This window comes from Gobius niger (assembly GCF_951799975.1).
Source record: "Gobius niger genome assembly, chromosome: 5".
Classification (NCBI taxonomy): Eukaryota; Metazoa; Chordata; class Actinopteri; order Gobiiformes; family Gobiidae; genus Gobius; species Gobius niger.
In genome coordinates this window covers 26,585,817-26,613,026 of record NC_136856.1, presented here as the reverse complement: position 1 = coordinate 26,613,026, position 27,210 = coordinate 26,585,817, and the positions used below count along the sequence as shown (strand labels likewise).

Sequence of the window (27,210 nt, the reverse complement as noted above, 5' to 3'; positions counted from 1 at the left end):
CCTGGTGCGTCGAACATGACCATAATGTGGGCAATTCTAAAGATATGGTAAAGAGATGGTACTCAAAGCTAGCAGTTAGCATTCATGCAACGTTAGCATTATGGTTAGCACTCTGTCTCTATCTTTATTTGGTAGAAAATACACACACTTGTTAAAGCAGTACGAAGTAACTTGTTTACCTAAATAAATCCTTTTCGTTGCCCCTCTGGGGGTAATACAAGTGTTAATGGGATGATTGGGGGGTCTTTCACCTCCCCCTGGTGTCTCTGGCCAGAAAACCACACTTGCAACTTTGCTGCCAACAGGCAAAACTAACTGCGGGCGAGCACCACTTTAACAGTAGTATTTACAGCCACGTTTGAGTGAAAAAAATGATCTCCATTGTGTAATTTGATGTACAATATCCCTCTTTCCCTTTGTCTTTTCTGTCAGGCGTAGTATTTACTCACAGACAATGAATGAGTAAAAAACATACAACATGCTACGACACCTGCAGTGGTGCTTATGGCCTCTAGGGGCATGAGTTACTTAGTTCTGCTTAGCAGGTGAAAGAGTTGTTCTTTTTTCCTCTTTGCTTTCCCCCACGGCGGTTGCCATTCATGGGATGTTCCCTAAGATGCCACATGTACCTGTTCAAATCAGAGAAAAATTTAATACGAACTTCTTCCGACAACACTGCATCCTAAATAATTTCAGTCTTTCTCAGTTTCCTAATAAGTTTGATCATGTGCGCCTAACGTTCCCATTGTCTAAACTCTGTCTCCTCGCCCCCCCCCAGGACGTGATGGTGGTCGGCGAGCCCACGCTGATGGGCGGGGAATTCGGCGACGAGGACGAGCGCCTGATCACGCGTCTGGAGAACACGCAGTACGACGCCACCAACGGGCTGGACGAGGACGACGACTTCCACAGCTCCCCCGCGCTCGCCAACAACCCCCCGTGGAGCACCAAGCCCCCCAGCGGTCCGGAGAGCAAACCCGAGAGCACAGCACCCCAGCCCACCCAATAAAAAAAACACACACACCCCCCGGAACATATTAAAACACTGACTAAACTGGAGAAATGTGACTTTTTGGACCCGTCGGACGCAAGGGATATTTGGTAGATGAAGAGATATGTGTGGATTCGGAATGTTTGCCTTGTTTTGAGTATTTTGGCTTGAACCTTCAAAGTTGCCGTATAGTTTGGTCATTCTCAGTCACACAAACACATGCCAGAAAGGTATAGTCTAATAACCGTGTGCTTCAAATCAGAAGAACCACCAATCTTTGAGTTTCTGGGCGAAATGATCCATAATAAGATTTGGGAGTTGCTTACAACACGACAAAACGGCATTGTAGGAAAAAAAAGCAAAGACTGCCTGTATTCTGACGTTTCGGCTCACAATTACTCTTCTGTAGCTTTTAGATTCTCCAAATACTTTGTGCTTCATTAGCTTTGGTGAAGGATCTCGCCCAAGGACACAACAGTATAGTCTGGAATCACCACATTGCGCACTTGCAGGTAATCATGTCCCAAAATACTCAAAACAAGAGACATATTCAGAATGCAATTGATTTTTACAGATTCCTTTTCGGTGTCAAAAAAAAAGACACTTTTTCTCCGGAGTCTACGAAATTTGGCGAGGAATCCGGCACAGCAATACCCACAAAGACATGGACGCATACGGTGTGCTACATTATGTAAAAAAAAAGAAAAAAAAAGAAAAACAACTTTTTTTTTTGTCCCAGTCTTCATCGGACAATTGAAGATCAAATTAACTGTTGGATCGATGTTGGATCGGTTGAAGTCTTTTTTCAAAGTGTCCAAATGGCAGTTTGGAACAGCGAAAAGAAAACTTTCATCAAACGAGAGATTGTATTTGAGGCTATTTTGTTTTTATTGCGAATCCAGCGGGTTTGCTTTCGGCCGCCTCTTGCTGCTTATTTCAATTTGCAATTAAGGAGGGAAATAAAAGTCCGCACAACCGGTCCGACCGACTATGGACTCTTTTTTCGAATGAGCTTTTACAGATTGTTTTAACGCGGCGCGTGGTCACACGTCGTGATTTCATGCCGACCGCTTTGATTGTGTTGAGGTCTTACTGCTATTTTCTCTTTACAAACCCCCCCCAATCATGTCGTAATTTTCGTGATCCTTGCCTATTTTCTTCCTCCTTTGAAAATTTGTTCCCTTTAAAAATGACCTATTCCCAAACTGATAGTAACGCCTGCATGATTTTGTTTCATTTGATATCTGTATTTTTCCCGAAAAAGTCTGAATTTTTAAGCTTATGATCAGTTTGGGAACACTGTTAAAGAGGTTTGTAGCTATTTGTAAATAGAGTGGAAGAAATGAATTGTCCACTGAGGACCAGTTGGCGCCATGGCAGCTGTAGTTTTGTATAGGAGTCGCATTTCTGTTGTGTGGCATGGACAGGAACATCATCTCTAAACTCATTTTTTTAATTCACCTTTTCCAAGACGTTCCTCTGTGTGTCTTAAATCAATTTATCTGGGATTCCTATTTTTGTTTTGTTTCGTCACTGACTAATATAGAGGCATTAAGTGTGTGCCCACCTCTATATCCACTCTAGTTCTGAAAGCAAAATTTAACCTCATGTTGCTATGTGTTAATCACACTTTACTACTGAATTGTTGATTGTTGAATTGAGTGTTAAAGTGCATATGACACATTCAACACGATTTTTGCTAAAAACACAGTTAACAGAATTATATATAAGATTTTGCTAAAGATCGTACCCACTTTTCTTCAGTTTGACCATTTTTGTGATGTTTATGGTTTCACTTCCTTATTGGACACTGACAGGAAGTGACATAGAGAGAGGACAACAATTTTGAACTGTTGCCGTGCCAACCATGTCAGCCCTTCCTGTCAGCAGCTTAAAAAGTTAATTAACTTTTCTGCCCAACATTTCTTCATTGAATTTGCTGCTTCACTGAAATGAAAATGATAATTATTTACTCACAACAGATGTTATTCAGCTAAACAAGTCATACTTTGAAAAGCATTAAAACCTGTCATATGCACTTTAAGGCATCGTTTATTAAGGCTAAATAAGGTGTAGTTATTGTAAAATATTCCTAAATTTTCTACAGATATTTCCTATATTTCCAATAGCATTTACTCCGATCCGATACCAATACCTGCTCTCAGTGTAGCTGTCAATTCCCAACATGTGAATAAAAACAACAGCAATGCCTTTGAAAACACAGACCACATTTCTCATGATAAACAAAGCTCCACACTACTCCATTCTGTCAAAGTCTTTTCACTCTAAAGACTTAATGAAGGCATCAAAGAGACTTTTTTATTTATTTAAAGGAATAAATGTGGCTGTTGCTAGCATGGCTCCAGCGCTTTGTCCTGTACTTCCTGAGTTGCATCATGGTTAAAACCCGAAGCTGTTTCACATTTTTAAAGCTCTTTTTAAGTTCTATTTTGACGGCCCATATGAAAGACATGTCCACTTTAAGCCGTTAGCGTAGCATTAGCCTGGATACAGTAAAAAAAACAGCCGGGGTTCGCATCTGTGGGCCATTATGAAATACAGAACGGTATCGGATCGGTAAATCGGAAAGGGTACGACTGTATATCAGTGCCATAGGTCGTGGTATCAGCATGAAATTTTAAATCAGAACAACGTGATTTGAAAATATTAGCAGCTAATCAGGTGATAACTCGTAACCATAAAACACACAGGTCTCGTTAACAAGTTCATAAATGGTTTTACCCTTTTCTTAAGTCAATACTAAGGTATTTTAAAACAGTGCATTTTTTATTTAACTTATTTCTGAAGTGCAAAACCCAAGCCACTTATAATCAAACCATTTTTATTTTGTCTGTAACAAAAGTCCCGCCCACCCAACAGAAATGCTCGAGGATACCTGGTTTGTGTTCTTTTATCTATATTGATGATTTCCCCTTATCTCTTTTGTTATTTACGAAACAAAATGGACAGAGAGGACAGACAATGGACATCTTTTTACAATTGGAGCCTGGGTATTTATTTGTGCATTTGTAAGGAAACTAACACATTTTTAAATATGTTCAAGGCTAGTATTATTAGACACCATTTGTACATTATACAGCAGAGGTGTTCAGTGTCAACTCTGATGTCTGGTATGTATGCTTTACCATTATGTGTGCCAATAAACCGTGCTTACAACTTTACTTGGGTTTAATATCTGCATGCGAAGCTTACTGTGAGAATAGAGGATGGATGGATGAATGGAAAATAGGGCACACTGACACTCACTGTTTGAAAATAGCACTACTAAACTAAAGGCAAGGCATACATTTAGTTTTATTGACAACTCAACCTTTAAATTAATTTATGTCCAGAAAGTTTACAGACCTCTTGAATATGTTTTATTATGTTGTGCCCTGATACTATTCCACACTGATTGCTTTACAAAATATAAAGCAATCAGAAAGAGCAAAAGAAATCAATACTGAATACTACACATTCATGACGGACGGATTCAGAGAACATACACTGCTACAGACCCACTCCACTGCTCCAAATCATTGGTTGCCAAACGTCGATCTGAGGTCGGGCCCCTTGGGTGCTTATTAGAGACATTATTTGAGCAAATTAAAGCCTGACTGTACTTGTTTTTTTGTTTTTTTGTTACACAAATAAAAATAGAGCAGTATCTATTCTTCATTTGTTTTCTTCTCCCCAATCAGTATGTTGTGGATTATACCCAGTACATCATTGTGATGTGATCTACATGTGTAGATGAAATGGACTGACTAATGTCATATGCACTGCGACAAAGACCATTATGGGTTTTCAACCATTATGGAAACATATGTTGGGCTTTGTTGCTTTTACTTCCACTTACTTGGTTACTGGTTGATGTGATTTGGTTCGTTGCATAGACAACTGTCAGCAAATAGCCTAGTTGAGTTAAATCTCATCATTGTTGTTGTTGGGGAAACTTTGAAAGATCTGTACAAACTGATGGAGCTTTGCTGCCATCAAGTGGACAAATGAGGTAAGGCAGGAAAAAAATAAAACAAGACAAGTTCTGTAGTTTTTTCATTGGAGTAAAATTATCTCCATGCGCTCACTGGGGAAGATACATATAAACAGATTACAATAATCTTCATCAAGCATGTGCAAACATTGAATTAAAATGTCTTCCCTGCCATGTAAGTCTGGACCATAGAAATATATAGTCTGGACCCTGAGGTGATGGGAGGCAAAACCACTTGCAACATTGTTTTAAACAAAGAAATCAAACAAAATGAACAAGAGAAAGAAAATACATTTAATTTATACAAAGCTGAAATCAAAATAGCACCAGCACATTTCATCAGATAAATAATGGGAGACGGGTGGGGGGGGGGGCAGGTGCGCTTTTGATCAACATTTCAGCTTTATTGATAACGATGTTATTATTATTATTATTATTATTATTATTATTATTATTATTATTATTATTATTATTATTGTTGTTGTTGTTGTTGTTGTTGTTGTTGTTGTTGTTGTTGTTGTTGTTGTTGTTGTTGTTGTTGTTGTTGTTGTTGTTGTTGTTAATAATAATAATAATAATAATAATAATAATAATAATAATAATAATAATAATAATAATATTAAAGCATGTAAGAATGTTTAATTTTATATTAATAAAACAAATATTATTTTTATATGTATTTCTGAAGTAGTTTTAACACTATGGTGACGCTGACGTAGCAAGCATGACGCAGCGCGGCGGCAGCCTCCAAAGTAAAGATGGCGGACATGACGGCCAGCGAGCCGTCAGAGGAGAAAGATGCAGACAGCGCTGACCTGAGAAGGAGACACACTCAGCCGTGGGATGACTCACACAAGTCCGGGGAGATGGATCTAACGACAGGGCACCCAGAAACGTTAGGCTTTTACGACGTTAGCGATGACAGAGGGCAACAGCAGCAGGAGCAGTCCGAAGGTATGGCATGGACGCGCATCTTAATCAGCTAATGAAACATAAAGATGTTTTCACGCTACATCTCTGTGCACTTTATAATGATTATCCAGGTTTAATGAGATCGATCTACTGCTGCTAGACCAGACTTGTGTGAGACTCTTGCATGATGTGTTAAAAACATCTCTCAGCATGTTTTGGTCCAACAGCTGTGCCTGATCTGTGACAGCGCGACGCTAGCTACATTAACTGGCTAATGAAAGAGAAATCAGACGATTATTAAAGATCTGCTAACTTAAAGTACCTCTAAATAAACTGTATAAGACCCATGACATGACATGCGTGCTGTGATATCATGGGGATTTCGATCAGCAAGTGTTATTATCAAAAGTTAAAGTTAGCATGTGCCTTATTACAAGTTTGACGAGTTGAATGCGTCAATAATGTAAACAAACTCCCCTAAGTTAACACTGTGAAGAAGGTCCTTTTCTGTTCCGTCTCAAAACCTGTTTGGCGACTCTGTCAAACGTACTGAAAACTACATCAGCTATTTGAGACATGAAACCCATGACTGCTTAGTTGTGTGTGTACATTACTGCCATTTGTGACAGCCTGTGCTCAATAACCTGTTACCAGTTTAAAGTAGTATAAAAGTTGCCTGCTTTGAGCAATTATCGTGAGTTGTGTCCACAACCACGACCAGGGTAAAGGGCGTTTGTTAACACACATAGTAGATGTGTCATGAGATAAGACTAATACTAACTATTTCTGAAAGTGATACAAAAATGATACCTATGTTCTTCTTTCTTCTTAGGCCTACAGTAGTAGTAGTAGTAATTAAGATTGTGGTATGGATAAATATAGTGGGGTAATGGCTTTTGTCATTAACGTTAACATCCGAGTTCAACATTTGTAGATTTGTATTTTTTCTATTGGTAATTGCTCTGGCTCATATTCACTACAGGGTTTTGAGAACGTTTGTTATTAAATTAAACATTATGCTAGATGCGCCTTTTTGTTTGTGAAAGGCAGTGACCTCCAAAGAGAAATGAGTCAAAACAACATTAAAGCCGGGGTTGCCTGATTTTTTTGGTGTTGTCATACATTTATTTTTGTCACCTCAGAGTATGTTGTAAACACAGTAAAACACAGACCTTGTTGTATTGCCTTCCCCTAAAGTTTTACTGCGCGATGGATGAAAGAAGAAGATAGATACAAACTGCTTCACTTCGTCACCACTCAATGCTGTATGTGGGTGTGAAATGCGTCTGGAATCACATTCTTCGAGCAATTTGAATACACAGGAGGGACTGTGAGAGCTAGAAACAGGTTTGGGCCAAAACCAAAAAATCAGGTACCCCAGCTTTAAAGTAAACAAGGCGGTTTTATCTCAAGATTCAACACCGATGTAGCGGTTATGGCGACGTAAATCCCACCGTGAATAGCTCTTGTTCAGGAGGCAGCTGCTGTCTTTCTGACCCCATGCTTGGAGAAGGGCTATATTTACTACTAACCTCTACTCGGAGCATTTTTTTTTTTTTTTTTGTCCTCAAATCCAATTAACTTCAATGCCTCGTCTTGCAAGCTTTAAGAGCTGTATACGTTTCGGCATGCTTGTTGTTGAACACCGTACAGTCGGCCCGGGTTGGGGTTCGTATAATGATGTTTGACATTTTTCTATTTCTGTAAAGTGGAAAAATGTTTAAAGGGGGGGTATTATGCAAAATCGACTTTTTCAAGCTTTACATCATGTTATTATGTCATTCCCTCATTAAAAACATGCCTGAAGTGTTGCCTTGGCACATTCACGTATTTCTGAGTAATCTGTAAAAACTCTGATGGCGGCCATTTTAGGGATAGGTTTGCCTGAGTCCTCCTAGGAACGCCCCCACCTCCTGGAGACGCCTCCGAGCTTTCGTCACCAGCCGAGTAACCAACCACTGCTCCTCAGCAGAACCCCCTCCCCACTGATGCCACAGACAGTATGTCAGAAAGGGTCAGGGGTTCTTAAAGAGACAGAGGCCTATTTCAAGACATTCACTACAGCCATTTTGAGAGAGCAATTTTATACAAGGCAGTTTTTCTAATTTACTGCATTTACAGACTAACAGAAGGTTTCTTCATCATTGGAGTGTGCTATAGACTGGTGCTATGTGATTGAAAAAAAAGCATAATACCCCCTCTTTAAGACAGTATGGGGGGCAGTCTAAACATGCCTGAGCATAGCAGTGTTTGTTGTTGCTACTGTTACATCTGAACATCTGCAAAGGGAATCCATATATATTGCACTTTTGTAACATTTTGCTTTACCTCTGCTCACATTTTTTTGCTAAAGTCGCCCACTTCAAAGTCCACTGTGTTGCTACTCGTGATTGTTGCAGATAAAAGCCTTGTGGAAAGCTCCCCGTCTGCCTGTCTGACTGACTGTTGTTACTGCTCGTTCTAGATCCGTCGCTGAAGCGCTTCATTTGCACAGAACTCACCAGCGGCTATTTCCTGGAGCACAATGAGGCTAAGTACACAGAGCAGCGGGAGAAGGTGTACACATGCATGCGGATTCCCAAAGAGCTGGAGAAGGTACAAGAAAATGTACATAATACATGTCTAACCGGTCTAACTGTCATGTATTCAATATATGGAGCGTAAAGGAGGGGTAGGGTATTTGGTTATGAAAGTACATTTCCCTATGTGTACCCCCAGAAGTTACACATTTAAAGGAACAATAGAACAACGGAGTAAATCTTGACAATAAGACAGTTAGGCGAAACTGCACACGTGTCCTCGACTTTACTCTCCAAACCTGAAGTCCCTGCTCATTGTTGTGCTCCATAAAAGCTTAAGATTTAACAATATTAAAATCTGATAATATTGTATTGCCTTCCCCCTATGATGGTATTGCAGAAATGTTGTTTTCCCCCTATATGACCCCGAAAAGAATCACATAACTGGACCTGTCATGATAACAACATTGAGCAAAGGACTATATGACGATTGAAGGCCATTCAAACTGTTACTCTCAAGCATAAAAATGGCAGAAACCATTGTTCTTAATGTTCATAATCGTATATTTTTTATTAACACAGAATTTTTATGTGAAATACCTTTACTTACTGTCACAGTGGATTGATCCGATCCTGGAGCATCATAGAGACCACAGTGACGGAAAGTAAATGCACAGTGCTGACCACTCATACAGCCATTGGGTCACAAAAAGGTCAATTATGCACAAATAAAATCCATAATGCACCTTAATAGTAACTGGAAACATTGGTGGGATAAACTAAAATAAATGGAGAGAGAAAGATATTAGTGTAATGTAAAAAAGTGCAATAGAAGTGTATCAAGCATAAATTTAAAAAACTTTAAGCCTGTTCTTTATTTTGGTTGCCTGACATTTAGTAATTTAACTATGATCTATATTAAAGGCAAAGTCCTGCTACTGGTAAAACCGTCTAAAAGTGAGTTCTTTAACGTAACCATGTGCTTATGTGCTCGTAGTATTTTTGTCATTCCCCGAACGCTCACTAGATGGCAGTGTTGAAACACGTGTCTCCTTTGCCTCCATGCAGGAAATTGGTTGCTCTCCTCTATTATTATTCATCAAATTACCGTCAGTAACTACAATCCACTCATAAAATACATTAGGGTAGTTCAAACTGTGCATTCCAGCGACGCTACAATGCACCCTGTCGGAAATGAAATGCAGAAAAAAGTAGGCGTTTTGTTTCCTGAGTAAACAACTCAAACCTGAACGGCAATACAAGACAATATAGAGCAAATACACATGTGCCAAACAGCCTCCAACAACTGCAAGCAGACAATCCCCTCCCCGACATATGGAGCTGTGAACAGAAAATAATGTATAGGGTATAGGGAATGTGTAGTAATGTATAGGTATGGAGAAAGTACAGCAATTAGAAAGATCGTACATGTATTGGTCAATATGGCGCAACATTCAGGTAAGTTCTGGCTTCTTTTTCTCCATGTTTTGAAAGTCTGTCCCTCCATCTGTCTTGATTTGATTATTTAATGTTTTGCTAATGACTAATGACTCCAGTCCATGCGCCCCCTGCTGGTGCCGTGGTGAAGCATCATTTTAGATTTTGATTATAGTCATTATAAGTTATGAAATATGACAATAATTAAACGTAGTAAATAATTTTCCACCTATTATTATGTATTTGCTTCGTATTGTGATTTTAACTTCTTAATCCCCGCCTTAATTGAGTGCATTCACATTATTGCCACTTTTTCATTGCTTTTTGACACTTTTTTTTGACACTTTTTTGTAATTTTCTTGTCACTTTTTCATCAGTTTTTCATCAGTTATTCGTCAGTTTTTTGTCACGTTTTTCTCACTCTTTTGTCACTTTTTCATTTTTCATCACTTGGTGCTCTTTTTTTGACCTTTTTGACCGAGAACTGGAGAAAGAATGGAGTGGTCAGCATGCCACCTTTACTTTCCATTATACACTAATATCTTTCTTTTCTGCATAAAAAGTTGCATAATGCCCCTTTAAAGCAATACTAAGTAACTTCTTTACCTTTAATAAATCCTTTTCGTAGTCTCTCTGGGGGTAATACAAGTGTTGATGGGATGATTAGGGGGTCTTTCATCTCCCCCTGGTGTCTCTGGCCATAAAACAACAATTGCAGCTTTGCCTGCACCGGGTCGGAGCCCACTCCATTGTGTAATTGAATGTACAGTATTCCCCTCTCCCTTTGTCTTTTCAGCGTAGTATTTACTCTCACGGACAATTGATGAATAAAAAAAACGCAACATGCTACGACACCCGCAGTCACGCTTTTGGCCTCTATGGGCATGAGTTACTTAGTACTGTTTTAGCATTTTTTTAGCTTCATTATGAACATTAGCCGCATCAAGGCTAAAACTGATTGAATTTTTTTCAAATGTAAGTGATCCAATAGGTACTTGTTTTTCTGCCTCGTACAGTCGAAATATTTTTTTTTTTTAACAAGACACACGGCTACAGACAGGAAACAGTCGTTACCCTAGAAGTTAGCATCATGTCGCTATGCTGCCTTGATATAACCAGACAAAAGCCAACCTCTCACTCACACATCACATTCACACAGGCAGGGAGGGAGAAGTGTCTTGCTCAAGGACTCCGTATCAGTCTGCACCTGCGCAGCCGGCGTTCAAACCGTCAACCCTCTGATTTGATGGTAGCTCGACCATCAGAGCTACCGCTGCCCTACACGTAAATGTCATCAAAATAAAAAACATGCCACAGCAAAAGAGAAACGATGCGCAGTCCCAGCCGTTAACTGTGAGATCTGATTTCATACTTGGTCTCGCATGTGAACTTGTCTTGTTGACTTGCCTCGCTGATGCAATGACCGTTATGTGTGTGTTGTTTCTTAGCTGATGCTGTTTGGCTTCTTCCTGTGCATGGACGCCTTCCTGTACGCCTTCACCCTTCTGCCCCTCAGGGTGCTGCTGGCTGCCCTGCGCCTGCTCACCCTGCCCTGCTGCGGCTTTAGGTAACTACTGTCTTGCAATGAGTCAATCATAAACTGGCTAAAGTACTGTACAGCAATAATGTAGCAGTTGGAGCTCTATTAATCTCTTAACCCCCACCTGAACCAAGTTTGGCATTACCCAAGTCTGAAGGCTTCTTAAAAATAGCGACAAAAATGAGGATAAAATGCAACAAAACAGTGACAGTGACAGTGACAAAAAACTAAAAACAAAAAACGCTTAAAAAATGCGGGAACTACGCAATAAAAAAGGTTACGACCAGTTTTGTTGGTCTTAGCTTTCAAATGAGGCGTTACACTGACCTATAGGCTGTGAGCTCCATCAAGAAGCGTTTCGATTTGGGTAAAGACGAACTGGAGGAAATGCGCTCGGTTAAGGCGGAGGTTAAGAGGTTAAATTGGTAAAAGTATCTGCTTTGTGTGGTTGTGTACAGAGGGATAATAGACCAGAAAGAGCTAATTTAGTCATTTTACATTTATATTATTTAACACATTGTATTATTATATTTACGCTGCTTTATTTAGCTTGTACCACGTGTTCAGATTAGTTGTTCCTTTGAATGTTATGAGGCTCTTTCAAACTGTGTGTCACTGAAAGTTTAAAATTTTAAGTCATTTCTTTTCATTTTTATTCACTTTGTATTCGTCGACAAAAAACATCTGGAGATTTTAGTCATGGTTTTAGTCTCAGCAACTACTTCTAATTTAGCTCTAGCGTCATTTCAAGAAGGTGTAGTCTTGTTGTGCCCACTGTGTGTGTTCTCTCCTTGGCCTCCTGCAGCCGCACACATGTGTGCCCCTACTGCCACAGGACCAGGTAGGCGTCAGCAGCACCCAGAGCATCCTCATTCTCCAGTATTGTGCTGCCAAACATCTGCTCCCCTCCATTCACAAGGCTGCATTGTTCCTTCTCATCTGTTTATTTTTCTTCCACCGAAGGCAGCACTGTTCGCATGCCCCGTTAGTTTGCTTAAGTCCAGTCCCCATTCTTTCCCCCCCCATATTGTGAGTTGATCTTAATTTTTGAAAGTTGTGTCATAATAACACATTTTACACATTTTCCTTCATTTTTTTTTTTTTTTTTTTTTTAAATCTGGACAGAAATATAGCATATAGGAATATATTTTGTTCTGCCTATCTATACTGGATAACGAAAACTTGTCGCAACCCCGTTAAACATTCATTTCAAATATTACTGATCTGACATTCATGACCGAGTGGCTCTTTAAGGTGAACGGAGAGCGGGACCGTTTTTTAAATTTTACCCGAAATGAACACAAGAATCAGCCCAACAATGGAGCAGGCGACAACTGAACGCCTTTTGCTCTAAAGCCAAAGCTAAATGCAGTAAAAATTATTTGTCAGATTATAGTTGTAGCCTCTTTTTGTTAGTTGTGGCAAAAGATTTTATTCACAAACATGTCAGTACCATTGAAATTTTAGATGATGATAAAAAGTTTGCCTTTTATCGATCCCATCTTAGATATTGTGAGTTATCTGGCTGCCGTTATTAAAAATTGTATATTAAAAAGAGCCAGTCTTTTGAATGGCTCTTTGAAATGAACAGAGACTCGGCTCCCAATAAAGAGCCGTAAATACCATCACTGTCAAATATCATGTTACCCCCTTATAACAAGGATTCACTAAATCCAAAAGAATGTGTAAAGTATTAAATCACAAACTGATTTACACTACATGGAATAGCATCAATAAGCTAAATTCTGACGATATAAACAAATGGTACATAGAAAATAGGGATCAGATCAGTATCGGATCAGATTTGATGGCTGGATCGGGTCCGATACACGGCCGTGAATCTGTGCTCCTGGATCTGCAGTGGCTCTCGAGACCCTCTGGGGGTAGTACAAGTGTTAATGGGATCTTTCTGGGATCTTTCATCTCCCCTGGTGTCTCTGTTGCAACTTCCCTGCCTCTGAGTCCCAGGCACAATATAAACTAATAGAATCGCAAAGAAGAAGCTAACAGGATAACGGGCAAGGCTAACTGTTTACAGTCAGCAGATATTTTGTTTTAAATGGGAGGGATAGGGATATTTATTTATTATTTGTGAAGTGGTTAATTTGCTCCTGAGTGTTGACCTGGCAATCTTCATTTGACATTACAGCACAGAGGCAAAATTGTAAGGCAAAATCTCTTTCATGTTGCCAATGAAAAAAGGTGGTCATTCTTAAAGGAATAGGCCACCGTTTTTACATACTGAGATATGTTCTTACCTTAGCTTTGACGAGTTCTTTAGGACCTGTCTGATCTTCCCCCGTGCCTTCAATCACGTAAACACAGCGCAGACGGCGTTAGCATTTAGCCTCTCCCTCTCTCCTCTATAGCTCCAAAACAGTTCAAGATAGAAGCTACCAAGTTCTTCCATGTTTTCCCTATTTAAATATGGTTACGTGAAGTGTTCCTCTACAAAGTATAATTACACAAAATTAAACAATGTGGAATTTCTAAGCGGATAAAAGGGGGAACTATAATGTAAGGCGTAATAATACCAGGAGTAGTTTGAAATCCGCGCAGTAATCTTCACTTTACTGCGCAGTAATCTTCACTTTACTGTGCGGATGCCAAATTACTCCTGGTATTATTACGCCTTACAATATAGTTCCCCCTTTTATCCGCTTAGAAAATCCACATTGTTTAATTTTGTGTAATTATACTTTGTAGTGGAACACTTCACGTAACCATATTTAAATAGGGAAAACGTGGAAGAGCTTGGTAGCTTCTATCTTGACCTGTTTTGGAGCTATAGTGGAGAGGGGGAGAGGCTAAATGCTAACGCCGTCTGTGTTGTGTTTACGTGACTGAAGGCACGGGTGAAGATCAGACAGGTCCTAAAGAACTCGTCAAAGCTAACGTAAGAACATATCTCAGTATGGAAAAACGGTGGCCTATTCCTTTAACATGACCACTAGATGGGGTGCCAAACTCAAACATTTTCTTCAGCTGCAGTGACACTATTTCACGTTCCAGTTTAGAGCTATATACTATACCATATAAAACTCTTCTCCTTCACGATGAATGGTTAAATGCTTGGCTTATTTAGTCTAAGCACGCAGAGCCATTTTGAGGCCAATCACTGTGTCTTTGTCAGTGCGTAATGAGCCCCAGATGCTGATACTCAGTGTTGATCAGCTGGGCTTTCATTCAGGGAACAGACAGTCGATTAAGCACATTAGCCGACATTGTTCTTGTCCATCCAGCCACATTCGAGACACTTCTGCAATCCCCTTTTCCTGCCTCACACATATTGATATAGCGGATTGTACTTAATCAAATGCTGTTGAGAAATGCTGTTTGTGTTCATTATATTTATTTTTCCATTTCGTCAAAGTGTTTTCATGTTCCATCCAGACCTCCATGCCTTATGAAAGTGTCCAGTGATTGCTTTTGATGCTTGGAGATGGGCCCGCTTCTAATCACAAACAATCAAAACCCGCCCCAGTCGAAACATATTAAGGGTTTCTTCTTCTTGCCTTCTGGTCCGGCAGTGACGCGCGCCTGCTGCAGCCCGCGCAGGTGTGTGACGTGCTCAAAGCTCTCATCCTGGTGCTCTGCTACTCCATGATGCACTACCTGGACTACGCCATGATCTACCACCTCATCAGGGGCCAGTCCGTGATCAAGCTCTACCTCATCTTCAACATGCTCGAGGTACGCCCCGCTGTGGGGAGCGGAAAAGGGAAGGAGTGTGTGTATGAGAATGTGGTAGGAGCTAAGACTCTGCACAGCTCCTATTCTGGACAGATAGATGGGTCTAATTCTCAATTCACCAATACGACTGACTAAACAGTGATGAGTTGTATATGAAAATAATGACGTGTTAACTTGTCCGCAGGTGGCAGACCGTCTCTTCTCGTCCTTCGGTCAGGACATCCTGGATGCTCTGTATTGGACGGCCACAGAACCCAAAGCCCGCAAGAGGGACAATATCGGAGTGATCCCCCACTTCATCATGGCAGTTTTCTATGTCCGTATCCTTTCAATGGGCTGCAGTTCTGCCATAACCTGATCCGGGGTTAGACGATTAAAGGTCTGACTACAGCAACAAAACAATTATCCCCTGGTCGATCCAAACAGCAGAACTGAAGCATAGGCTGGGGCGCAGATGGCCATTAGGGAAGGCACAACCCAGCAGGGCAAGTCTTGGGCAGAGTTATGATTCTATCACATCGTCATTTATTATTTGGCAACAAACCAGTTTCTTGTAATATTATTATGATATGGTGTTGCGTGTCATGAGTGGAAAGTTGTTAGCAGAACGCACATTTTAAGTTTGGTTGGTAATTTCTCAGATTATGCTATGCTAATTGCTATGAAGTGTTAGCTTGAATTCAGCAGAAATGATATGCAGGTTTCAAATCCTGTGTTTGTGCGCTAAATCACTGATTGATGATGGTATTAGTATTGATTGTAAAAGCAGCCCTGATATAATTATACAATATGGTCTAGGTCAGGGGAGTCCAACATTTTTTCACTGAGGGCCACATACAGAAAAATATACAAACAACTGTGCCCCACTCAGCAGAGGTCATATATAACTTCACCTCTGTTGTATTAAAGTTAGCAAATTCAATAAAATGTTAACTATGCTTTTTACATGCTTAAAGTAAAAAAAAAACAGCCTTCATCACAACTTTCTATTGATGGATTTTCATTTATTTTATATGTATTCAATTAAATCAAAAGAATAATAATGGACACCTTGTCTGGTATTATCCCTTACATATATTGGGCCTTCTGTGAATATTTAGCTTGGGGCCCCAAAGCTACTATGCCATTGAGCATAGGCAACAGCGGTCCCAAGTAGACACACACAGGTTCGCCCTCACATCACCTTAAAGGGACCACTAGGCAAATGTTGAACACTCACAACCTCTGAGGTGGTCATGACAAATCACATAAAGTTAAAGCACAGGGACAACCTGTCAGGGGAAGCAGGCGATGCCAACTTTCAGTTGCATGCTCGGCTCATGTTGATTATGTGATGAAGGCTGTTTGCGAGTGTGATGCATTTAGCGATGCAATGTGGGAATGCAACCATGCCGGCCCGGCAAAACGGGGTCGCGTAGAGTAGCTTTAAAACTATTTGACTGTACATTCGAAGAGTACTCTTTTATTCCACTAAAGCATGAGGGTGGGGGGTTTAAAATAAAAAGAGAGGCATACATAAATCCTTGTATTTTTTTATTTGTTTACCATAAAAATCACACTTTTCTTTTACTACCAGACTTGTATCCATTTGATATTAATCCTGACATTAATCTGCCAAAAGTAATGATACTTTGTAACTCATCACTAGAGAGCTGTTCCTCAGAGGTTGAGCTAGGTTTAGTGTGAGGACTCAGGAGTACATCAATGTTAATGTCACCTATAAATGCTACACCGGGCGCTATAACTATCTATAACTAATCACAGCTTGATTGTGCTGTTCAGAATAGTCTATTGAAACACTTGGCCTTTATATCATTAACTTTATATCATTACATTGACTGCTGTACATTGTGTGCTCTGCTGTCTGCCTCCATTCTCTCCTCCGACGTGCTTTGTATAACACAGAGTAACAGTCCAGGTCTGTCATCTTTTTCCTGAGCGCTCATGCAGTTCTCCACACTATCCTCATCATGGTGCAAGCCTCCACACTCAACGTGGCCTTCAACTCCCACAACAAGTCCCTGCTCACCATCATGATGTCCAACAACGTCAGTATCCACGCCAACTTTTACAAGAACAAGTACATGGGTAGAACTGTGCTGTTGACTTGTTGTTTGTACTGTTTCGTTTTCCCTTGCAGTTTGTGGAGATTAAAGGAAACGTCTTCAAGAAAATTGGGAAGGAAAATTTATTCCAAATGTCAAACAGCGGTAAGACACTTGTAAGACACTTGTAAGACACTTGTAAGACACTTGTAAGACACTTGTAAGACACTTGTAAGACACTTGTAAGACACTTGTAAGACACTTGTAAGACACTTGTAAGACACTTGAAAGACACTTGAAAGACACTTGAAAGACACTTGAAAGACACTTGAAAGACACTTGTAAGACACTTGTAAGACACTTGTAAGACACTTGTAATTTGATCATGCTGTTTTTTTAAAATCTAAATTGTCATCTTTTGGTGCAGATATTAAAGAAAGGTTCACCAGCTACATCTTACTCCTCATCGTGGTTCTGAGGAACATGGAGCAGTTTGCGTGGAACCTTGGTAGCACTCTTTTTTTTTTCACACACTTGACTATACGCAAATGATTGTTACGTTGGGTGAAGCTAAATCATCTCTGTCGTCTCAGGCCACCTGTGGAAGCTGATCCCCGTGGTTGTGATGGTGGTCGTCTCTGAAGTGGCTGTGGACATTATTAAACACGCTTTTGTCACTAAATTCAATAACATCAGCGCAGAGGTGAGTGTCCTCTGGCCTTCCGTCTCCAGCTACGTTATAATAAGGCACTTTCAGTTTTATCAAAGCCTCAGCTTTTCTCAAAGTAGTTGGTGACTGGCATGTTATTGCATGCACAACTGTGGTCATGTGACTGTTGGCGGAGGGGATAGAAGCGAAGAATAGAATAACCCATCAGTCGCAGTTTCGTTTAGGCCAGGGGTAAGTCTAGGGAAGCCATGGGAAAATGTATGATTTATATTATATGACAAATTCAAACGTGCCAATAATGTCTTCCTTGAAATGTGACTTGAAAAGGAGGTATTTCGACGTTTAGCCTCTCCCCATAACATTTGTGCCTGTGCTGAGTGAGGAGGAGTTGGAGCTGTGACAGCAGAGAGAAGAGAAGGAGATTGACATTGGTCTTTCTGCTTTACGCTTTTCTGCATGTGCAGCAACAAACTGATAATCATTGTATTGACTTCAAGCAGGATATGTTTATTTATGTTGGTAGTAGGCTAGGTTTTTTTTTTTTACTAATCCAAGTTAAAACAGTGCAGTTTAGGCATCACCAGCCTGGGCTAAAATAAGGAGCCTAAAGGAATCGAATCTGGCACTTAAGAATAAAGCCTTACATGGATTATTAAACAACCTGTGTCATCCTATCAATGCAATAGTATTAAACACCTGTGAGACACATGATCACATAAGACATGATATAGCACAGATATAACAAAAACAATATGTAGGCTGGGGTGCCGCAGACTCGGAGAAGCACATGTAGAGCTGAAAAGTTTGAGAAGCACTGGTCTAGGACAAAAAAAATGTATCCTAGATGAGCCTAAACATCAATGCACTGTCTTTGCTGCAACAGTGCTATCGACCAACTTAGACGACGAAAAACGCTCCTGATCTTCATTAGAAAATACTGAAAACTCACTCCAGGATAGTTTTTGTTTGTCCAGCATTGATCAGGAAGAATCCACACACTGCCAAAACTTGCAAAAATATATTTAATTTTTTAAGGAATTTAAGTCAATGTTTTGGCGCTATGGCTTTCATCAGACAAATGACAAAAGAGCTCTTCAGTCATTTGCCTGATGATGGCCATAACGCCAAAACAGTATGCAGGACTTTTCTTGATGGATGTAAAATGGGCTGCTGCATAGAAAGCGCTGTGAGGCTCCAGAGTGATTGCATTTACCCTCTGCTGGGTAAATGCTGCTTTCGTGCCACTGCTCCGTAACACCCAGCCAACACCCATCATTCGCAAGAACTCTTTGACAATACACATTTTCGATGATGGAACAGTTTACGAACAGTCCGATTTTTCCAATAAAGCGACACACAGCAGTAAGAGACTTGTTTCCATGGCGCCTTTCTTGTCTTTTCCCAGGTTTACAGCGAATACCGAACGGACTTGGCCTTCGAGCTCCTCAGCAGTCGGCAGAAAAATGTACGATAATGGCTTTTACGTAAACCACAATAAGCCCACACAGCCTTATGGGTAATCACTCTGTTCTCTCTCTTCCCACGTGTGTTTAGGCCTATACGGACTACAGCGACACAGTGGCCCGCAGGATGGGCTTCATTCCCCTGCCCTCAGCCATTTTGGTAGGACACAACACATGAGCGATTACTCACTGGACTTTGTGTAACATTTGTGATCCCACAGCTTATCCGGGTGGTCATGAGTTCAGTCAAAGTGCAAGGAGCGCTGGCGTACACCTGTGTGCTCCTTTTATATCTGGGGTGAGTATTTTCTTCATGATTACAGTATTGGATCAATAGAGATGATATAGAGCAGCGGTTCTCAACCGGGGGAAACCCAGGTGTGCCTCATAACAAGTCCAGGGGTGCCGTGGGAAAATGTATGATTTATTTGACAAATCCAAATGGGGCTAAATTATGAAAAAATATTGTGGGGGTTTCGCCATGAATAAAAAAATATATAAGATTCATTTTGTAATAAAGCATTTTGTCTGAAGGGGTGTGGCATTACGCAGCGAACAGCTCTAGAGAGCCGACACTTTTTTATTTGGCTAAAACTTGCCCATGAGATACATCATCAAATGCGCACACAACAGTGCACGTGGTGTTTCAAAAGGTGTCAACAAAGTTTTCCTTGAAATTTGACTTGAAAAGGAGGCATTTAGGTATTTTGCCTCTTTCTATAATGTTTGTGCCTGTCCTGAGAGGAGAGAGGAGGAGCAAGAGTTATATGCACATGGAGAGGAGGAAGCAGGCAGAGGAGAGAGCATGACATTGGTCTGTTTTGCACTTTTCTGCAAGATACAGATAATTATTATATTTTATTTTATTGTTTTATGTTGGGAATAGATATATTTACTAGTAGTCAAAATAGTACAAATTAGGCCATTGGTGCTTCTTCACCAGCCTGGAGCCATGGCTGAAACGAGGATCCAAGGGAATCTGGCACTGGACTAGAATGAAGCAGCTGCAGTTTATATGGATTATTAAATAAGGACTTTTAAACGATGTTATTGTGGCCAATATAACCCGTATTATCCTATCATTGTTCCTGAACTAAAACAGCTCTTTTCATGTGAGACACATTATCACATAAGACATAAGGTTAAAGTGCAGATACTGCAAAATATGTCGGGGTGCCGTGGATTGTGGGAAGCGCATGCAGGAGTGTCCCACAGATGAAATGATATAGAGATATATCTGTGTGCGCTGATGTGAATGGAAGGGTTTGTAAATGCAAGCACGGAACAATAAAGGGCTACAATCCAGCCTGGCTTGTTCCAGTGTAATATGATTAATGACACGCACTGTCCTTGATTCAGGGGTACGTGGGACAAAAAAGGTTGGGAACCACTGTCCTAGAGAATAGATGAAAAATGGGCAGGAGACTCGATGCCTTATGCAGGAAAAGTGTATTTACCATGAGACCGGGAGACCAGGGTTTCTGTAGAGCATTAAAAAGCAGTAAAAGTCATTAAATGAACTGCGCCAAAATCAAGGCCTTAAATGTAATTGAAAAGCATACAATTGGATTCAAACTGGCATTAAATCTGACATCGCTTATCAAGTTTTACTGTATAAGTTCATCGAATGTATCAAAATTATGGTCCTCTCATTCCTCTGTTTAGTGAAATGTTTGCACATCTTCATAAATGAAGTATGTGTTTTTTTCTCTGCATTTGTGGCCTTAAAAGATATATAAGATATGGGCATTAAAAACGGCATTAAAAGGTATTAAATTTGACCACCTTCTGCCCTGTAAGATATTGTGCTTGTCTGATCAAGTTTGGCTATGCATCCAAATGAAGAGGGATAAATAACCTCTGATGTGCGTCATACAAAACCATACAACTACAGTGATGGTGCGGAGAAGCAAATTAACCAATCGGAGAAAACCACTCGATTTACCGATCAATCTATGTTCCCACCCTCCTATGGTCATGAGATTTGGGTAATGATCGAAAGAACAAGATCGCTGATACAAGTGGCCGAAATGAGTTTCCTTCGCAGAGTGGCTGGGCGCAACCTTCGATGTAGGGTGAGGAGCTCAGTTACCCGGGAGGAGCTCGGAGTAGAGTCGCTGCTCCTTCATTTTTTTAAAGGAGCCAGCTGAGGTGGCTCAGGCATCTGTTCTGGATGCCTCTTGATCGCCTCCCTTCCAGGTATGTCCTTTTGGGAGGAGGCCTCGTGGAAGGCCCAGGACTATGTCTCTGAGCTGGCCTGGTGTCGCCTCGGGGTCCCCCCAGAACAGCTGGAGGAGGTGTGCGTGGATCGGGAAGTCTGGGCATCTCTGCTGAGACTGCTGCCTCCACAACCTGGCCCCATATAAAGCTGAAGAAAATAGATGGACGGAAAATACGTAATACGTAAATTAACAAACTTAAGGGAGAAATACTTAGTAGGAGTGATACTTACAAAGCTACTGCATGTGGGGTGTGAGGGACTTGCTCTGCATTGGTCAAATCAAAGCTCATGCATGCAAAATATATTTGTCATCTTTAATAAATGATTTGATGACATGCATTGAATGATTTAGTTCCAATCAGATTATTTCTCATTACGACAGGCTTTTATTTATTCATGCTTTAAATGTCATGTTATTACTTTTTTTCACTTGAACACCCCCCGCCCCCCCTCGCTTCACGCTCATAAGCATTAGCAGTATCCTTCTCCCTACAACTACACTCATTTGCCATATTCCATTGGGTTTGCACCTTTGAAGTTTCCCTGAGGGGGGCAGAGCACACAAACTTGTCATCTTTCCAGTGCAATCTCCAGGCTGTACCTCGCGCCGCCGTGATTTTAAAAATAGACTGTGTGCAGTGTTGACGCGCTCTCTCGCCATAACACCCCGCCACACAGCGAGCAGTGGACCACAGACCCAAAAGTGTCTGCCTGCTTCTCGTCACTCGCCGCTGAAGCAGAAGTCACAGGCGCATCAGTATCCTGTACTGGAGCAGTGAGGAGCAGGGGAAAGGATCTAATTGGGATTTCGCTACATGGATACATGGATACGGCAATGTCATATCATATTGTTTCAAAAGGCCCCGCCCACTCCTCGTACTGTATTGGTCAGCGTCTGTCATGATCAGAGTTATTGACAAGGGAATTTAACCAATCACAGTGTGATAAAACAAAATCATTGTATAAAACGTTGCCGTTTGTCCCACCACTCATTAGAGAAAGAATTAGGCAGAATGTAGGTTTAGGAAAATTGTCTTGTGTTTTTGACAATGACAATATGGGCCACACACTTCTATGTGTCGGGGGTGTGACATCACTCAAATGCATTTTTTATGGTTCAAAAACAGCTGCAGCTAATTGTTCATCAATTGTTTATGCAACAAAAAGTATTTTTTAAGCATTTTGACAGTTTGAATTTCCCCCTGGTGTCTCTGGCCAGAAAACCGTAATTGCAACTTTGCTGCAACCGGGTCGGAGGCCCCAATGCACACTAATGGAATCATGAAGAAGAAGCTGATAAAAATGATCTCAGTTGTGTAATTGGATGTACAATATCCCTCTCTCCCTTTGTCTTTTCCATAGTGTTTACTCCCACGGACAATTCAACGCAACATGCTGCGACACCTGCAGTGCTGCTTATGGCCTCTAGGGACATGAGTTACTTAGTACTGCATTAACGTAGGATACGGTAAAACTTGTGGAACAGTGTGCAAAACTCACTTGTCGCACCTTTTGCGATTCGCAGATGTGGTAGTTGCAATCTGTTCTTATGCCACAAGCACGACACAAGAAAGAAGATTTTTATATCTAAAGCCCTGAAAACATGCTGATGAGATGAGGATTATTTGTCTTATGTAACTTAAAACACATTACCATTTCCTTTCAGCGTGATGTTGATGAAAAATAATCATTCCGGTTTGTTCCAGTTGCATCAGAACAAATTAAAATGTTATGTGAGTCTTGCAATTAAAATGGGGTGATATACGGTTTGCATAATGAGGGGAATATATTACTAGAGCATATTAGAAATAAAGGAGGAGCAAGATGTAACATTTGGATGCCTGTTGTTGAGCTCAGTCAGCTTTGCTATCGTCTATACAAACAGATAAAGGTTACTCTCTCAAACGCTTGGTGCAAAAAGACAATAGTTATTTGGAAGAGAGAAGCTTAAAATAATAATATTGGATTTAGAAGTCCCTTCATTCCATTTGAAGTATTTTAGAAAGCCTAAATTGTGCATCATACATTAAACTTGTTGTTTTGTGTCTTTATAGGCTCCTGACTCTCAAGGTGTTGAACAGCATCATGCTGCTGGGGAAGTCCTGCGTTCTTATAAAGAGAGCCAACATGGAGGACAAGCTGTACGAGCAACCTTCCACTGAAACAGCGGGAAGCACTAAAGAGACTTCAAGCCAAACTGAGCAGGCGCCCTACTCTACTCCCACGGGTAATCACAGCGCACACAGCGGCCGAAACCGTGGCCTTTTAGAATCGACAGTAAACTGACATCAGTACTGCACTTCAGTAGAGTTTTTTAAAAATCTGTGCGTTACTTTTTGAGATTTTGTTGAGAACTACATTTCAAAGATAAATATTATACTTTGAACTTTCAACCACTGCATTTCTTAGGCCCTAAAAGTGAAAAAAAAAAGGTTTGCGTGCCAAATCACCCATCAAGTGACCTCTATGGCTTGGTGGACCATGGGGGGGAAGCGAGAGGGGCGCCAAGGGAACCGTCGCAAACAACGTCAAATAAACACGGAAAATTCTCACACTGCGTGGCTGAGTAGCTGACACGCACACCTGCTGCCTTGGGGATGTATTGTGCAGTACACACACTGTTATAGACGGTTTAAGCCTATGTATGAAGCCATGTAATGAGTGGGAGCAGCAGATAATACTACTAAAAATCATGAAATGTACAGTTTATCAGCAGAAAAAAAAGGTGTTTTGGCCTTTAGTTTCTCTTTAAGTAATAATTTATTGGAGTGTTATTATAGAGAAGATGCAACTAAAAATATGACTTGATACATAAGTTATTTTGCCAAGACAGTAATCAATATTGACTCAAGTGCATGGTGAAATCTTTGGAAAGAGACTTGAATCTCCCGAGGTCCTGTTTGCAGACTCCCGCTTTATAAAACCTTGCACTGCTGTTGCTACATGTATAATCGCATTCACATTTCCGCAAGCACTGCAGCGATTCTATTCCGCACATCCATAGAGGCGCAGAGGGGCTTTCTTGTCATGCATATCCCCACAGCTGTGTTCTCAGTGGGAGCGCGCTGCACTGAGGCAGGAACAGGCAAACCATGAGATTCCGATGGTGTGCCACCGTATCGTGTCGCATCAAACATCAAAGCTGCACCAAGGCCCATTTCAAATGAGCCTGCCTCCTCCTCACAAAGAGACAGGCGCCCATACGGCTGAAGGCAACACGCTTCAGCACAGTAACTAATAATAGGCTCTGAGATTGGGCAAGGCTATTGGTATTGTCATTTTCAGTGGTTTTATTGCTTTTTAGTCATGTCAAATGTTGAATGATAACGGGGACAATAAGAGGGATAATGTGTAATGGCGTGTGTTTCAGTAGTGACCTATTCAAACTATGAAAACACAAAATAATGGACACATCAGACATAATTTACATTATTTCTTATGCCAACTCAAATTGTTGTCACTTATAAAGAAGATATATATATATATTTTTTTTTAAGTAAGGTATTGTCACTCCAAAATACTATTACTCAAGTATTTTATTTATTTATTTAGTTTTAAGTGGGACAATGTACATTAATGCACATTAGGACAATGTAAATGTACCCGAATTAGCCAAAAGGCTAGTTTTCACCAGTAGTCCCCCTGCCAGATCTCATAAGGCAACCTAGAAAGAGTAATTAAAAAATCACATACTACAGTAAAATACAATATAAAATGGAACAGTGTAGCAGACATAACAATAAGATAACCACATAACTTATATACACACACTCAAATAGTAGTTAAGTGTTCACAGATTTGCAAGTACCTCTATAGTATGAATTAATATTACTACAAAAAGTGATTTAAGTAAAAGTAGCTGAGTAGGCTACTACCTGCTTCTGATCAAAGCTATTCCATGCTATTTGTCAGATCCAAACTCTGTTATTGAAATTATGTAATTCCCTCCCCCTACATGTGCCAGCAATGTCTTAATGTGTAGAATGAGCACAGACCTATTCACCACAACTGCCTCAAAAACGTGTTATTCGGGTCTGAAGTGCCATGATGCGCAGCTTCATATAGAACCTGCAGTTACACGTATGACCTTGAGGTGGCAGTAGTGAGCATAAAAATGACAAGTGTGACTATTGACAATGCTGTGCAGAAGTGCCTTTATTAGAACCCCACAGTGAACACCCTGCCAATGCTGTTAATAAACTTCCACATTAACCACAGATCAGCACTGTAGATTTACGCAGCTGCTCAGTGAAAGCACAGTCATTTGTCTGGCTTTACAACACTGTGCACTCCCATAACAGTAGACGTACCATCTGCCTGTACGCCATCTTTTATCCCGAGGACAGACAGGAGTTATGAGTACAGCCATATGGAAAACATGTTATATTAAGGATTAAACATGTTTCACCGAGTTTTGTATTCACTGCAACAATGTGCAACATGATTGGTGTTTCCTTCAAATGTAAAGATGTGGTGCAGACTTTAAAGGCATAGTTTGTGTTCACCCAGGTGGCCACTGTGCTACTAGTTCCTGGACTTTACTTCTGAAAGAGCACGGTCAGTATGCGTTGGTAGAAACATCTCCAGAATCGTCACACTGAACATAGGAGTCCTCCAAGGTTGTGTGCTGAGTCCTGTTCTTTTTACTCAGCTGACCCATGTTCGCCGAGTTTGCGGATGACAGAAGAGTGGTGGGTCTCATCAGAAATGGAGACTAGACAAATGGCAGGAATGTTTGAGCAGCTTGACTTTGAACTGGCTGATCGATATCCTGAAATTGCTGCTTATAGAAAGATGAGGGGCAGGTGTTATTGTTTTGCGTGTCAGAGACGGCCCCCGGGTCACAGGTTGACAACACTGTCCAACTATGTTCCCATAAAGTCGCAGAAATTCACAATATGGGACTTTTTTGTATTGTCAACCTCGTCTTGTCTCCTCTCCTCAGCCGAATCCATGGAGGAGCGGATCCCAGCCACGCCGTGCCGCCCACAGCCTCCCATCCCCATCTCCACCCAGCCCACCGCCAGGACTGTCCTGTTCCCCTCCGCCCCCATCCCTATCGAGGTGTGCTCCGCCGCTGCCACCGCCCCCACCGCCTCCGCTGCCTCCACCTCCCAGGACCGGCCGACCACCCCACCACCGGAGCCCGAGCAGCCCATCCCCTCCCTGTCCAAAGAGGAGGAGGGTGAGCCGGGCGCCAACTCCGAGCTCAAACACAGGACTCCCAAGAAAGAGCTGTTAGAGTTGGACCGCTACACCGACTGTGACGGCCGCATTGATTGAACTAAAACTTACTAATGCAAGCTGTGAAACCACTCAGGAAGAACGCCCAGCCAGCAGCATCCAAACAGTATTTATTATTTGCTATGTTGTTAACTTATTTTGACGATTCTGCTGTCGAATTTGAACTAACCGCATTGGGACAGAAGTGTGGGTTTTGGATTGAACGATGTGGAAATGTTAATGTTGACAAAAGTTTGGATTTGGACCAGCATTATCTTAAATGGGCTTTCCTGTGAATTTATTGGACCATTCGTACATTTCAGTTAGCTTTTATGCTACGTCACAAGACAAAGATCTGCCTATTGTCTCTTAAGCCTTCTGACAATGCATAAAAGTGAGCAGCTAATATATAATAGGACTTAGCGTTTGCCATGGTCCTGGTTAAGGCAGCTCTCGCCCCTTGGCCTGAAGTGCAGTGTCATGCGTACATATCTGGACTGGG

At 41.0% G+C, this 27,210-nt stretch overlaps 2 protein-coding genes across 7 annotated transcripts in view; both read left to right on the top strand.

The window, feature by feature from the left end:
• The window catches only part of ldb2a (LIM domain binding 2a), a 141,802-nt gene extending 139,313 nt beyond the window's left edge, over positions 1-2,489 (top strand). For 4 of the 5 annotated variants that reach the window (XM_079557295.1, XM_079557296.1, XM_079557294.1 and 1 more), the window contains exons 9-10: positions 779-1,308; positions 1,341-2,489. In XM_079557295.1, the coding sequence (XP_079413421.1) occupies positions 779-1,009 (231 nt within the window). In that variant the 3' untranslated portion in view covers positions 1,010-1,308; positions 1,341-2,489. Of the gene's footprint in view, positions 1-778; positions 1,313-1,340 lie in introns of those variants that run through there. The other variant, XM_079557293.1, reaches the window with a different exon arrangement.
• Positions 2,490-5,724: 3,235 nt separating this feature from the next.
• On the top strand, positions 5,725-27,210 carry tapt1a (transmembrane anterior posterior transformation 1a). Of its 2 annotated transcripts, XM_079557278.1 has the most exons (15): positions 5,725-5,939; positions 8,362-8,492; positions 11,302-11,420; positions 12,199-12,234; positions 14,924-15,086; positions 15,271-15,406; positions 17,037-17,134; positions 17,227-17,296; positions 17,559-17,639; positions 17,725-17,834; positions 19,207-19,266; positions 19,356-19,424; positions 19,486-19,562; positions 23,540-23,712; positions 26,431-27,210. In XM_079557278.1, exons 1-15 carry the CDS (start codon positions 5,744-5,746, stop codon positions 26,766-26,768), a joined length of 1,857 nt encoding a protein of 618 aa, XP_079413404.1. In that variant the 5' UTR covers positions 5,725-5,743; the 3' UTR covers positions 26,769-27,210. The 2 variants fall into 2 exon arrangements, with proteins under 2 accessions (XP_079413404.1, XP_079413405.1); XM_079557279.1 differs by lacking the exon at positions 12,199-12,234.

Bases quoted from the DNA above. Each gene is read 5' to 3' on its own strand.
- tapt1a (XM_079557278.1), top strand. From the start codon at position 5,744: ATGGCGGACATGACGGCCAGCGAGCCGTCAGAGGAGAAAGATGCAGAC. The intron at 17,135-17,226 runs GTCAGTATCCAC...TTTCCCTTGCAG, and splicing joins CCATCATGATGTCCAACAAC to TTTGTGGAGATTAAAGGAAA. The intron at 17,835-19,206 runs GTGAGTGTCCTC...GTCTTTTCCCAG, and splicing joins TCAATAACATCAGCGCAGAG to GTTTACAGCGAATACCGAAC.